Source organism: Rhipicephalus microplus, chromosome X (genome assembly GCF_043290135.1).
Source record: "Rhipicephalus microplus isolate Deutch F79 chromosome X, USDA_Rmic, whole genome shotgun sequence".
Classification (NCBI taxonomy): domain Eukaryota; kingdom Metazoa; phylum Arthropoda; class Arachnida; order Ixodida; family Ixodidae; genus Rhipicephalus; species Rhipicephalus microplus.
This window is the reverse complement of record NC_134710.1, coordinates 341,069,611-341,085,578: the sequence shown is the minus strand read 5'-3', so window position 1 is coordinate 341,085,578 and position 15,968 is coordinate 341,069,611. Positions and strand designations below refer to the sequence as shown.

At 46.0% G+C, this 15,968-nt stretch overlaps 1 protein-coding gene across 1 annotated transcript in view; it reads left to right on the top strand.

Annotated features, from left to right (window-relative positions):
* LOC119161193 (uncharacterized) overlaps positions 1-15,968 on the top strand; it is a 56,894-nt gene that overhangs the window by 9,723 nt on the left and 31,203 nt on the right. The window contains exon 2 of the mRNA XM_075879794.1: positions 2,539-2,750. Coding sequence (XP_075735909.1) covers positions 2,539-2,750 — 212 coding nt within the window. The remainder of the gene's footprint in view (positions 1-2,538; positions 2,751-15,968) is intronic.

Sequence of the window (15,968 nt, the reverse complement as noted above, 5' to 3'; positions counted from 1 at the left end):
GAGGCTTCAATTTAAATTTAGGACGACGCAACAAACACTGGAAAGAAGAATTATGTGTGTAACCTTCAGAGAGATTATTTATTGCGTGGTAAGCAAAAACTAATCCCCGGCCCGCGCCATAAACATAGAGCAGGTTGCCAATAAGAAAAGAAAAATGAACAGGATAAAGCCAAGCGAAGTTTTGAGCGGAAGGATGTGCAGGGGAAAAGAATTCCAGCCCCAGTCGAACCGAACGAAAAAAAAAGCTCATAATTTGGTATACAATGTTGATCTTGCTGCAGAAATGTTTGACAGAGTTGATCTTCAGTGACGAATCTTACGATGCGCAGCTTAATGGCGCTGTCTTGGAGATCTTGCTTTCCTGTCGGTTGAAAGAGTAGGAGTTTCTTGTTGATTTACACTTTTTCTTAAATGATTGCTCTGTGAAACTAAAAGTCTTGATTACTGTTCGTCCTCCCTCCGCCCTGTTAGTGTCAAGTTAGTTTGCATATTCGTTTCATTGTTTTTTTTTCTAGTAGCAGATGTGCAGTAGGTACGTGAAGTTAAAATTATTCTTGAACTTTTGCTTCATTTTTGATATATAATGATATTTAGCGGATTTAAAATGCGACAAAATGTCGAGTTGCTTGCAATATTAGTGGTTATTAAACTTTTTCGTAAACTTCAGAGCTATATTTGCATGATTCTAATGGTCAGGAACAAAATTTTGAATTGTGAAAGACGATATTTGATACATGTTAGAATTTTACTATTCGTGAATGCAATGTATATAGTTTTTACAATTTTTGCTTCAACTTTGTTTTTTTTCTTTTTTTTTTCAAGTTTCTTTTTTACCTGTCTCAAGTTTTTTTTATTTTTTATCTCGTTTCTTTTCTCGGTCTGTTGTCTTTTTTTCTCTCATAGAGCGAAATTCTGAGGTTCTTTCTGTCTTCTGCAATCTTTTCTTTTTCAATTTTTTGTCCTTTTTGCTCTTTCTTTTTCCTTCTCCCCTTCTCTTTCTCTTCTTTCCCCTACATTTTTATTTTTATTATTCTCTTCTCTTTCCTTTCAAGCGTTTTTTACATATTTTATTTCTTGTATATTCATTTGACCAGTACAACTTTGAACGTACTGAGCATAGACAACTGGTTTATAATTTTAATTATAAGAATTTATTTTTCCTTGTAGAATGTCTTGGGAACCTTCATAGAAAGGAAGAGAGCAGAATGGGCCAGGGAACCAGCGAGCAGGTCACTGCTCATTAATGGGCAGCTATACCATGAAATAACAGAAATCAATGTTATGTAATGAAGGAAGGGGAAAAGGCAATGTAGATACGATTCTGCACTCGGCGCCATGGGCTGCTTATAGCAGCCAAGCGCAGGTTAAGAAAACATGTTCGAGCGCACTGTTTTTGCCAAGCCCTCTCCAACTGCAAGTACATCGTCGAAAGTCTGTACTTGCAACAGCTATCATGGCATCTGACTTATCAGCTTGTCCTTGTTGCTGTAGGTGTTGTATGCCCTAATATAAATGGTATGCGGGCATATGTATTGGCATACTTCAATGACTCATTTCTTCTTTAGACAGTTGCATTGTTTTGGTGAGCATGCTTCAACTTGCTCGTTCTAATGCGTCTAATAGATATAATGCCAAAAAGTCAGGACACTGCAAGAAGCAGCAAACAACAGAGTGAAGAAATTGATGGAAGACGTACTATTCTGCTTTTTTTTTGTCTCGTGCTGTCTAGCGCAGTTTGAATTTCAGTCATGTGCCTGAACCAAGCAGTCCAAATGCTTTCTCCCCTTATAATGGTGAAAATGCGTCTTTGCTCAAGACTAAATATGCAGAAACGTGAAAGATGTGTTTGACACCATCGGGTGTATGTATTTCCAATGATATCAAATCTATCCCTTTCAGCGCGCATTAATTGATCACACCAGCGGACATAGTGCTCGTAGCTCTGAAGGAACACTGGATATTGTAACGACACAAAAAAGTGAAGGTCTTCATTAACACAATGACAATCCATCGGTTTTCAGGGTAACAAAACAAGGTTTTAGGGCTGCCAAAAGAGTTTGTACCGGAACACCTAAGGAACTGTGCCCACCACCTGCGCTGAAGAGGTGACAATGTGCGAATCGTCGCCCCAGCACCGTTTCGGACCCGCAAAACGCATTCTGTGCAGATACGGTTTGCCCTAACCAGGTGCTCCTCGCATTCCGTGTAGATACGCTTTGATCAAATCAGGTGTTCCTCGCAATATACGACGGAAGCTTGTACAGTGTAAACGATTTTCCATAATACTTATCAGCGGCGCCGCCTTAATTGGGCTGTTTAAGAAATGTTTTCCTTTTTTCTATCTCCGGACGTGAATGTATCAGGCTAGGAAACGCTGACTGCACCAACCCAACGATTTTTATGTACATGCATCACCCTTACCACTGTTCACTTCTTCTTTGAAGATTCGAAACGGCAAGGCTGACAACCCAGTATGGCGGCGCTGAAACCCATCCGTAAAACAGTCTGAGAAACCGCCGTCATTGTGTACACACGCAGGCTATCGTCCGTGCTGTTCGACAAGGTGATGATGATCGTTGGTGACCCGTCGGACATGCGCCAGTTCATCAGTCGCCAAGAAGACGTGGCCTTCAGTGACCTGGTCTGGGTGGCCGTGCTGCATGCCTTTCCGCAGGCGGTGCTGCAACTGTACCTGCTGCTTTTCCCCGGAGGTGCGGACCTGCTGCGAGGTGACTGGCCCGATTATACCGGTGAGCACGTGGCACCACATGCCGTCGGTAACAGTTGTGCGCATACACTCATTGCAATAGGTTTGCCATCCGTGATCAATATTTTTAATATATCACATGATTCTCTGTGCATTTGCGTAGAACAACCCAAAGGCGAAAGCCATCATCAAAGTCGATACACTGATCCTCTACCACCCTCGCCCTCCAATAGCTGTTAGCACCTAATGTGACTTTCCCAAGGGTTGGTGGCAACGCAATAATTTTGCACCTGCGCATGATTTTGCACTGCCTCCATGATCGGCTAACTTTTCACCAAGCAACGATGTAACGCGATTTCCTAATCATGAAGTCACAATTTCTAGCCAACTATGACGTCGTGTTGACGTAATATGGTGACGCCATCACGCGATGATTCTTTTTCATCACTCGTACTGATGCCAACGCCGCCATCGGTGAAGTCTTCGAGTTAAGTGAAGCATCTAAGTTATGTTTCGAAGGGGTATTGCGGAGAGCCATTTGGTTAGGTGATATCAAGATACGGCAGTGATAAATCTTGACCCCAAAAAGTGGCAAAATTTATTTTTCCGCGTCCATGATGCAAGTTTGTTCAGAGAATGCCAAAGCAAAAAGGCCGTCGCTGATAACATGCATGCCCTTGAGTATGCGTTGGAGGGACCTCTCGTAGTCCGGGTGGATATTGTCATCCTTTCTGTTCCTATATCGTCCTGAGTAGAATAAATAATGAGTGTTTCAAGTCGAAGAATCACTCGTTACCACACCTCACGGGTGTAATTGCGCACAATTTAGGGGCTTAACGTCAAGCTTATTAACGTATTGCTTATTTAGTATTGCGTTTCCAGTCTGCGAGGTGCTATGGTATTCGTCATCAGTTAAAAAAAAATTCGTTGAATGCAAAAACGTGTCATATTACGTGGGTGTGGTTTAAGACCAATTCAGTTCTCCGACAATTTTTATAAAATAATTAAGTCGTACCTTTAGACACAAAGGTATAAAAATGTTGCATTCACTTGCCTGATGCATACGAATTGATTTCCTGTACTACGTGGCACATTATTATTCCCTCGCGAACACTAGCAAGAATTGTTTGTAGTCTATCCATGCTTACTCTCATGTAATAGAAAGGTACACCACTACTTAGAAAATGGGCGCTTTCCTAGGATATAGTCGTTGCATAAGCTCAGTATAGGCACCGTGCAGTCGAGTTTTCCAGTGCGACTGCAGCGCCAGAACGCAATGATTAGAGGAGAAAAAAATTTGGCCCCGTATCTGCATGTAATCTGCAAATGTCGTCGAAAGACGATAGTCTTGCGTGTGGAGAGAGTGAACAAGACATCTATTTGATGTTCTGCGCAAAAAAATTAGTGAATGGTATTCTGGAGGCGCTGCGTTAGAGTGCCTCGAGCGTGCAGCGGAGGCGAACGAGTGCATCAAGTCACGTCACACGTGAGACATAAGCACCATCTGGCAGTTGTCTTAGAAAACAAAACGCGTGACTCTGAGACGAGTGTGCGCGCCCATCTCAGATTAAATAAGGTGTGGAACGCAAGGCAACGAGTGGGTGCCACCACAGTTTCGTTTTAGCAAAGCGTTGATTGATGATTGATATGTGGGGTTTAACGTCCCAAAACCACTAAGATTATGAGAGACGCCGTAGTGGAGGGCTCCGGAAATTTACACCACCTGGGGTTCTTTAACGTGCACCCAAATCTGAGCACATGGGCCTACAACATTTCCGCCTCCATAGGAAATGCAGCCGCCGCAGCCGGGATCCGAACCCGCGCCCTGCGGGTCAGCAGCCGAGTACCTTAGCCACTAGACCACCGCGGCGGGGTTTAGCAAAGCGTTGGAAACACTTGCATTTCCGTGCAAGCGTTACATGGTCAGCGCAGCGTGATAAACGCCACGGTCCTTAAAATTACTTATGTACGCCTTTTCTAGTAAAAGACGCACATGCAGAATATATGCGTGTTCTTATGGTGCCCCAGACATGCGCAATAATTGCTTTTTAATTGACAATTGTACAAGCATGAACGCTCAACCTTGAGCAACATAGGTGGGCACTGCGGATGGGGTCGGCCGTTTCAAGTACCCGATGCCGTTAAAAGTAGACAGACAGACAGACAGACAGACAGACAGACAGACAGACAGACAGACAGACAGACAGACAGACAGACAGACAGACAGACAGACAGACAGACAGACAGACAGACAGACAGACAGACAGACAGACAGACAGACAGACAGACAGACAGACAGACAGACAGACAGACAGACAGACAGACAGACAGACAGACAGACAGACAGACAGACAGACAGACAGACAGACAGACAGACAGACAGACAGACAGACAGACAGACAGACAGACAGACAGACAGACAGACAGACAGACAGACAGACAGACAGACAGACAGACAGACAGACAGACAGACAGACAGACAGACAGACAGACAGACAGACAGACAGACAGACAGACAGACAGACAGACAGACAGACAGACAGACAGACAGACAGACAGACAGACAGACAGACAGACAGACAGACAGACAGACAGACAGACAGACAGACAGACAGACAGACAGACAGACAGACAGACAGACAGACAGACAGACAGACAGACAGACAGACAGACAGACAGACAGACAGACAGACAGACAGACAGACAGACAGACAGACCAAAATTTTTGCATCGAAGGTCCCCAAGAAAGACTATCGTCTTTAAAACGCAACAATATGTAGGGTTCAGTTAAAATGAAACGCGATGCCCATGTCTCCCTGCCCCGCATGAGTGGGCGTATTGCAGCAGGGATACACGGGGACGCGTGCGTTCGTTTGTTTTCTGCGTGCCCCCATTGGCCAACGTCAGTGGACAGTGCCTATAAAAGGTTGAAGGCTTCTGAAAGCTTCTTCGTGCGCGGCCCTTGATTCCCCAGTGCGTACACAGCTGGCCCTGACAGGGCCGAACCAGAGACAACCGGTTTCTGGGCCGTGGTGCAGATACGATTATCTCATCTCTGCAGGCGGGTCACATGAAGTGCTTTCCTTGTACTACGCTGTCAATGACCGTGGTCGTCACACGTTCGTAAAGACTGTCTTCCGCATTGTTCAACAAGTTCCGCCGTGAAAGCACAGATGAATTGCTCGAAATAGGCTACTTGTGAACGAGTTTTCTTACTCTACTACCTAACTTTTTTTCCTGTTTTGAATCAAGATTCGCAAGTGTCACCACTTGCCACATTTGCTGTCATGCTCGAAAACCGAGGACCTTAATAAAAAAGCAGTTAGGATAATTTATGAAGTTGAAGGTGTCAGTCACATACGACGGGCCAAGAACACATTACTGGGGGTCTGCAGATTAACTAAAACTACTTGAGGATCAGTGGCAGTGGCGTAGCTGACCATGCCCATGCTACACTCCCCCCCCCCCCCCCCCTCTGAAACAACTTTCTTCCCATGTCCCTGAACAGTAGCGTGGCCAGAAATATTGTTCGGGAGCTGTTACACACTGCTGCTAAGAAAATAAAGAGAAAGGCTTGCACCGATACAGTATCGCAGTCATTTTTCCGCTTAGAAAAACCCCAACTGTTAGATATTTCGGTCACTCTATTATGTACATAAAAATACGAGTGCAGACAAGGCTTCATAAATTTGAATCTGAAAGTAGAACTATTTTCTAAAAAAAACGTAAACGCGCAATTGTACTCGAAAACTCCTGAGTAATCACTGAGAGACAAAGACAGGTGTGATGGTTTAAAATTCAACGTGGTACCATCGGGCATAAAAAAATAGTGCTATTAAAACCCAAAACGAAACAACCTTTGCAGTAGATGACAAAAATGAGAGTGAATAGAAGACCTGCTTTTTACGACGGCCTGCCTTTGGTCTCCGGCTTTAGAGGGCTAAAGGGGCAAAATAAACAGTTTTTTGATGCACTACTGGAAGCGCTCTGTCACCATTATCGTCAAAATACTGTGTTGTAGTCACCTTGCACATTAAATAAAATACAAGTACCTGATGCGGCGCTGAGACAAGACCTCTACGTCCCATCGTGGGAGACCTTACCCCGGGTTGCTTAGAACACTGCAGGGCAGACAACTTAAATGAGTTACAACCAACCAAACAGAAACATGTTTGACTTTAAAAGGATGGGGCATTTTTCACACACCATGAAATAAGGCGGAGGGGGGTGGGTGAGCTGCCCTTTTATGCACACTCCTAGGATGTGAACCCGCCACCACGGCATCGCTTATTATCATACCATGATTTTGGGACGTAAAATCCCAACAATAATTAAAATGCAAACATACCTGCCGGCTCACTACAACTCTATTATCTGCAACATTTCGCCGTGAAGCGACAATTTCTACCTGAATATGTTCAGTTCAACAAGTATACGGGATAATAGATTGCATTTCAATTTAGAAAAACCAACTTCTCTATACCGCATTTCGAAAATTGCTTCCCGATTTGGTTTTCATGCTTGGTCCGTTTCGCACCCCGCAAAATGGAATTCAGCATCGTACTTACTTCAGTATAAGCCCACTTCACAGTCTTCGCGCCAGCCTCTCGGACAGTGTCAAACCAGACTGGAATTATCTCAGGGGCAGTGTATTTTAGCTCATGGGATCGCAGTCTCCGCTCTATTTTTTTTTTCTGGCAGGTGCATAATCGCGGTGGTGCGAAACGTTTTGCAGAATATGAGATCAGTAGGGGCTATAAGGCAATTCCACAGCAGGGCGTTTCCGTCAGACTTTTATTATGTAGATGATGAATAACGGGCACATTTCTATGGCTTATGCTTTATTCACGTCATGGTGCACCCTTGTTCTCTCTATCACGTGAGTAACACTGATGGCACCGCCTTCAATATTAGTACCAGCATGTGTCTTTCGGTGATGTTAAGCTAATCATTACAAAGGCGAAGCCCTTGGATGGCGCAGCAAACGCCAAAGGTTGCCATCGATGTCAGCAGGAGGAATGTACAAGGACAATGTGATGATGCACTCTATGACGTTACCACGACGTCACAGGTTACGAAGATTTGTGGCGTCATCATGAGATCACCAAACCTGACATCACATGACATTGTCGCTTAGAAAAAGGTGGGCCGACACTGTAGGCACTACAAAACCACGTGAGATTCAGAAGGCTTATGGGCGTGGAGGGCAGGAAGGGAATATGGAGGGGGGGGGGCATAAAACATCTTTATTTCAGAAACGTAACCAGAGCGTTGCTGCAACCCATTCTTGAGTGGCCAGACCCTATTTCGGGACTCCAATGGAGATGGCCACCACCTGAGTGCACCTCACCAAGGAGAGTTGAGCGTCCAAGGGGGGGCAGCCGGGCAGGTACTCTTCCTAAGCCTCTCTAGTTGGGAGCGGGAAGGGGTATCAGAAAGGAAGTGAGTTGGCGGGGCACGAAGCGACGACGTGGTATGTGTCGACCAGGACCTGACAGGTCAAGAAGGTGCCATTTATTTTCAGCAAAAATGGAATCAATGTCATCGACTGAAAAGAACGTGAATATAGCTTTCGAATTCCGGTCGTATTAGGCAAGTGCATAAGTGAATGCGTCACTTTTCTTTTTGTGTCTCACGAGCATGCCCTATATCACACGGTACAGATATGTCGAATGAGCGTCGGTCATCGTGGACTTCTACAAGGACCACTGGTATCCGCTTAAGTATTACAGCGCATCTTATACTAATCGGGTGAGCCAATTTCAAACTAAACGATGCGCTTGCATTTATAAGCCATTATTTATGCTTTTCCACCTCTGAAACAATAACTTCAGGCATGTGAATTTTCGCCATGACATCTGCTCAATCTGCATACTAGCCGTAAATAGCACATTAGCAGAAAGCAGTGTTCAAATGGAGATTCTGTTTTGAATACCATATTAGTGCAGTGTGCACATCGATGCTTTTATGGACGGTGCTTCTTAGCAGTTGAACAATTACTTATTGTTGCATAAGCAAAATGGGCGAATCTGCGTACTCATAATAATTATATTGACAAACTTGCACGAAAATCTATCTCACTGACTTGAACATTTGCTAGTTTTTTAAACATGCAGAGCTAAAAAACAAAAAGGAAATGAGAGTAAGAAATGAACAGGACGTCACAGAGCAACGCCTGTCTAACACATATCAATCAATCAATTAGTCGAACTTCATTTTCTTCATGAGACGTAAGCGATTGGCAGGAAAAGTTGCAAATGACAGCTTGACCAATCTTGGCCTTCGACAACAGCAGGTGAGCCATGGTAGACTACTGCATAATATCTGTGTGGAAAGCAGCACGACACATGCCTGTCGACAACATTTTGTCTTGTTGGGTGCAAACCCGTGTTGCATCGCGGCGGGGGAGGGGGGGGGGCTATTCTGATGTGGTTTTGCTGGGAGGCAAGTGCGGCTAAGGAAGGCAGGTGGGGGGGGGGGGGGGGATAAACAAGGGATTTTTTCCCTCCCTGGCGGTACCGATCGCTGAACATAGAAACAAAACCATGCACATGAGCAAAAGGGAGAGAAATAATGTGCGAATACTAACAAATGAGAACACAAAATACTTTTCAAACATTACCCGCAGGTCGCGGGATCGAATCCCGGCAGCGGCGGCTGCATTTCCGATGGAGGCGGAAATGTTGTAGGCCCGTGTTCTCAGATATGGGTGCACATTAAAGAACCCCAGGTGGTCAAAATTTGCGGAGCCCTCCACTATGGTGGCTCTCATAATCATATGGTGGTTTTGGGACGTTCAACCCCACATTTCAATCAACTTTTCAGACATTTCACTGTGCAACACTAAGCGCACAATAAAAGCATGACACAAAGTACGAAAATTTTAAGAGTTATGATAGAGCAGTGCGTGAGATCACTTTGCACTAGTACTTTGACTTTATTTTACATTGGGTGTTCCTTTTAACCGGGTATTTCTCTCTCACCATTCCAATTCATACTTAGCAATCGAGCCTTGTTCACACATTCCCTAGGCGACCAAACACAACACAGTGAATGGTAGGTGTATTAATTGACCACATTATTCCTTGGCCACTGCATGGGTAAAACATAAAGCTGAGAATATTTCGCCTCTTCCCACATAACCGGTTTCATTACCTGATCCCGGTAGAGTAGTAACTATTGTGCGATGTTGGTGATTCATAATGCTTAAACTGATGACCTGGTCTGCGCTATGTGCACATCAACACCTGGAGTAATGAAAATACTGGATGAGGCGGTTTGTAAAAACTATACTGGCAGATTCCAATATTATCGTCATGTGATGACGTTGCCTTATGAGTTCACGTCACCAAAAATTGCGGCGTCGTCACATGACAGCGTCCCTTGGTCATTAGTGGGCCGGTTCTGGAGCCATTATCAAACCCCGTAAGGGGCAAAAAGTATGACGGAACCGTGACTTCGGAAATTTTCCAATGCCTCCTATGACGGGTGTAGAACACTGATGAATGAGGGGGGGGGGGGGGGGAGCAACGCAGTCGACTGACAAGACAAAAAGTACGCTTAACCTCCAGTCGTTTCAAGCAAACGCATAAGAGACTATGTGAGTGTTTTAACGTTTAACGACCACCTTTCACCGTAAAGAAGCTCATAATAGCATCTTTATTGGGAATATACAGTATTGGTAAATCCGCTACTGTGGTCTAGAAGTTATAGCGATTGACTGCTGACCTGAAGTTTGGAAGATTTATTCTGACCATGGCGACCACAGTTTAGACGGGGGCTGAAATGCTTAAGGCCCTTGTGTTTAGAGAAGTCCCGCTGGCAGGGACGTACACAGGATTTGTGCTGAAGGGAATGCAAGCTCGTGCAGCATGGGCTGACTTCTTGTCTAATATACGACGTACCTGAAGTGATTCAGCGCCAATTTAGTTCCAAACGAAACGAGACGAGGTGGAACTGTGTGTAGCGCCTGTGTATGTTCTCTTTCCTCTTCTCCTTCACAAAGGCATCTAAAGGCATCCCTTACAATAATATCATGGTTTTAGGATGTTATAAACGCACAAATATCACATCTTGCACTAACAATACTTAGGTATTTTTCGGAGTTACATTCTATTAAAATACATATTTTTCGCAACTTTCATGTGGTACATTTGTTCAGAGCACACCTTATCTTTTTATTGGCCTTTTTTCTTCTTACTTTCTTTATTTCCTCATTTTGTCTTTTTTTCTGTTTCTCTTCCTCCTGGCTGTGATGTTGCGCATCTTTCTTTGGGTGAGTTAGAGGCCATATGCCACACTTCGTAACGTTGTGAACAGCGCATCTTCAAGGATGCATTGTCCGAGTGATGTTTACTGTAGGTGGAGATGGCATTTCCCTCCAGTTGCCCTGCAACAATTGCCAGAGATTTGTTACTCACAAATCGACTGCCGTAAGTCATTTTTAGAAGTCACAGCGTAAGAGTGGAGTTACAGAGATTTGTGACAAGTTTTAGACTCTTCCTCTCTCCTTTCTTAAAGGGGCCCCTAAACCCCCTCCAATATTTTCCCAAACATTTCAAGTAAACAAGCGTATCATGTGCAGAATGTCGTCGCAATCAACGATGCCCCACGCCGCAGCGCTACAGGTAGCGGGCGCGCCACAATTTCAAAAAAAAAACAATATCTTCTTTCCGGCCCCCGCCATTCCCGCCACTGGCATGTGTCACATCAACAGTGAATCCTGATGACGTTACCACGTTCGATGCGTGCGATTGGCCAAACTACAACCGACGACTTCCAGTCACTCTGCAAACAGCTGTTTGGCGCACCTTGCTGTTCTTGGTCGCGTTGCCACTTGCGAATCGACATCTGCGACCAGTAATGCAACATAGGTTCGATACCGGCATGATTCGTAGGGGCACATGGGCCGGCACGACAGCAACAGCAGTTATTCAATGATCAGTGCACCCAGATGACACACACAACACAGTTAACAGTGAGATGGGTCATCGGAGTGGCGGATCGCGGCAACCGGAAGTATGCGCTGTCTCGAACAGCGCGTCAGCGGGGTCGTATGCCACGCGAGATGAGGAGGGGCACTCAACTGACTCCGCGAGGAGGGTCAAAGCGCTTTTGGAAGAGGGTAGCGTAGGAAATAGGGAAAGAAGCGGTCGTCGCATTTAGATTGGGCACTGCGCCACCCTACCGGGCTGCAGAAATTAGGTGGCTTTTTTCCCTTTTCTAACCACCACCACCACCACCACCACCACCACCATTTCGATCATCAAACGCGTGTAACTCCGCTATTATGGCACCGTTTCATAAAATTCTCACGGCTACGCGTTCGTTGTGATTTCGAGCACAACTGCCTCACCTCAACTAAATTTTGACCGCAGGGTGGTTTAGGGGTCCTTTAATAGCGAGCGCGCTGAAAGCTGCACAGGGAACCCAGGAAGAGGGGAAACAAAAGGCCAGCAGATGCCTCCTCTCGGTAGCACATGTCGTTACCTTCAGCACTTCTTTCTTTTCTCACGAGCGCTTTACTTTCAGTAGGATAGCGAGGACCAGCACGTGGCGGCATCTGGCGGCAATCACAACTCTGCAGCTCACGATGCTCACACTACCAATTGCGGGGACTTTTGGTTCATGGCGTGGTCATTGGGGTTTCTGGCATAATTTGAAGAGAGAATAGGGAACGTTTTCAGGAGCACTTTCTAGCTGAATTCGAGATTTTTTTGTACATTCCAGGCCATATGCTGTACTTCAATGTTTGGCACGCGTGTTCTCAGGAGCCTCGATAACCGATCGCAAGTGTTTGACAATGCTCACCAAATGTTGGGTGGCCTCTCTGAGGGAGAGGATGCGCTGGCTTTACCTTAGAATTGCATTTATTAGTGATTAAATATGTAACAAGTGGCGTTTCGATGAGTAGCTCATCGGCATGCGCAGGGTTCCCCATTATTGGGTCGAAGCACCCCCCCCCCCCCATCTACACACACACAAGCACACGGTTGGTCGCGTCCATTAAACGACATGCTTCTCAACTGATGAAAACTCTGTCCATCTCCACGAAGCCCATCTATCTCCATAAAGTCTACGTTCACGTCGCCGACTCGTATATATCATGCACAAATAGACAGACGTACGAATGTACGGACGGACAGATGGATAGACGGGTGGACGCATGGACAGATACAAGGGTGGAGGGGGGGGGGAGATGAACGGCGAAGGTGGTCGTGTATACAGTCCAATTCTTGATTGATGTGCACATACTTTTCTTGTTTACGCAGATGTTTTCGTTGGGCAGGTGTAGAGTTTCGGTCTTGTGCAGCGTGACGGACGCCTACAAGGCTAGGCCTTAAGGAGCTTCGCCCCTAAATAATGACATTGGAGGGATGACGTGCTTCTTACGAAGGCCTGCTTTTTGTCCTTGACCTTTCGCACGGAGTAAACATGGGAAATGAAAAGTTCATGGAATGCGACATAAGGGGATCTCGGTCTCCATTCAGTCAGTAGCATTCGTGGCCATTCTGAATAAATATTAAAGAGAAAGTCCCACTGATAAAAGTGCGGGCAGACTTTGCACTCTACAAGTTGGTGATTAAGGAAGGCATCCACCCCTGAACCTTCCCCTTCCCCTATTTCAAAAGAAACTGATTGATATGTGGGGTTTAACGTCCCAAAACCACCATATGATTATGAGAGACGCCGTAGTGGAGGGCTCCGGAAATTTCGACCACCTGGGGTTCTTTACCGTGCACCCAAATCTGAGCACACGGGCCTACAACATTTCCGCCTCCATCGGAAATGCAGCCGCCGCAGCCGGGATTCGAACCCGCGACCTGCGGGTCAGCAGCGGAGTACCTTAGCCACTAGACCACCACGGCGGGGCTCAAAGGAAACTTGGCGGCAACATTGTGCAAAGAACGTGTTCAAACATACTGGTATTTTCGTGAAATATGTGCGACTTGAGCGTTATTTCAGGGTCACCTATCAGTCTGTTACTACGAATCTACCGAACACTGAGGGCGACAAGCACGCCCACTCACTCGCTTACTACCTCAGTCTCAGTGAGCGCTTCAACGGACACTCAAAGATTAAAAAAAAAGCAAGGTTATGATGGCGGGATACGAACTTTGGTGCCGCAAACTCGAAAATCAAGTCGAAAATTTGCATAAATCAACGCAAATAACTTTATTTCATCATAAATAAGCAACAGGCGCCGCGGCCGCCATCGCGAGTCTCACCGTCGTTGTGATTGGTCGAAGCTTCATGACATCACTATCAGGAAGGGGAGGACAGCTGATTATGCTCGCGGGCAGTAAATGCCGGGTTTATCTGTTGAAATCGGGTATTCTGTGGGTAGTCGTTGTATGGAGAACTGTGAAAATCGGGCCGGGTTCGTTGTACATCCATGCATGTTCTAGCCGGTCGCCACTGGAGCGGCACAGAAAAGCAGCGAATGCCAACCGGTCACCTTCACCCGCGTCGGAAACAGACTTACACGTATTAAATGCATGCCAGTACCTATTTCACTGGAATGAAGTATTACAAATGATACGCTTATCGGTGAACATGAAATTAGACAAGAAACTGCAGGATCGTCACTCGCTTTTAGCCGCGTATTGGCACGGTCCGCGCTAGCCGCAGACAGTGTGCAGGAACATCAGCTGTTCATGGATTTCACAGGTCAGAGGGCAGTGTTGTACTATCAATCAGTATTGTACTTCGCAGCGGAAAAGGCGCACGCGATGAATCAGTAGGCTACCGTGAAAAAGAGCCAGACGAGTGCCGTTCTTGCCGCAGTGGTCATTTGTGTTCTGAACTGCGCTGAAAATTGCGCAAGAATAGTTTTGCTCATATATTGCAATTCCATTTTTTTAATACCATCGCTTATTCTAAATTCTGCCCAGTACTACAGTGATGATGTGTTAAAATACAAATGGTATATGAGCTCCGCTAGAAGCATGCGACTGTCGTGTAGAATGGCTGATTTCGATTAGGCGTACTGATATCTTTGTACACGTGTTTTCGCCATGCGTACTCATGCACGTGCTGCGTGCGAATGGGGAAGGAGGGGGCCGTGCTGCTTCTGCCTCGAAATTCGGCAGATTCGTGACCGCCACAGCACCCTTCATTTCGTAGGTCTGAAGTATTTTCTTTAAATCCCAGCGGCCCGTTTCGCAGCCAACTTCTTATTCCGAGGAAATTTATGAAAAGCGACCTCATCGCGACCGTAACTGCTGCGACAGACATATGCCGCGCAGTAACTCGGCATGGCGAGTCCCCTTGAACATTGCAAAAACACAACTAGTGATCGTCGGATGGCGAAAATCTCTAATCAGCAGAAGAGAATGGTGAAATGGCGAAAAATCACTTCGAACTGGCAGAACTGATGCTTCGCCAAGCAGCAGATCGCGGCAGAAAGAAGGCGCAACTACGAAGTAAACAAACTGAGCTGCCTGAGCGACGCGGGCGGCCCGGCTTTTCCACCGGGTGGTGTCTTGACCCTTACGGTGACGTCACCTCCCCACGTGTGTCTCTCCCGTGCTCCGCCCCTGCGCGCGCGCGTCGGGAGGGGGGTGGCGTTCCCTTGGTCAAAATTTTCTCGCTTATAGGGCCGTTCTTTAATCTAACCTCGCGAAAGAAACCTCCGTAGTCATGTTGTAAGAGGTCGCAGATACCAAATTCCCAATAAATATGTGGGTTCAAAACCTCTTCAGTGTCTCTTTAAAGGAAACATAGTACCTGTTAACGGGAGGCGCGGATATTAAAGAAGGGCATGGTTATATATAGCTGTACACACACACACACACACACACACACACACACACACACACACACACACACACACACACACACACACACACACACACACACACACACACACACACACACACACACACACACACACACACACGCACGCACACACACGCACACACACGCACACACACGCACACACACGCACACACACACACTCACACTATCTCACACACACACACACTCACTATCTCAATCAATAGCTTACTCTCTTTCCCTCATTCTCTCTCAGCGGTGCATTTCGGGCTGTCTGAGCGAGTGCTCACAAAAAACATAGTCCCAGTTAACAGCAGGCACGGATTTTAACAAGCGGCGTGCTTACATATTTCTTTACACACACGCACACGCACACACACGCACACACTTTCCACTTAAGGAAAAGTAGACATAGCGGTACTTCACCTTTTATTCCCACAGCAGCAACGGTAGCCTGCCTCGTCCTGCGGGATGGCCGTGATTA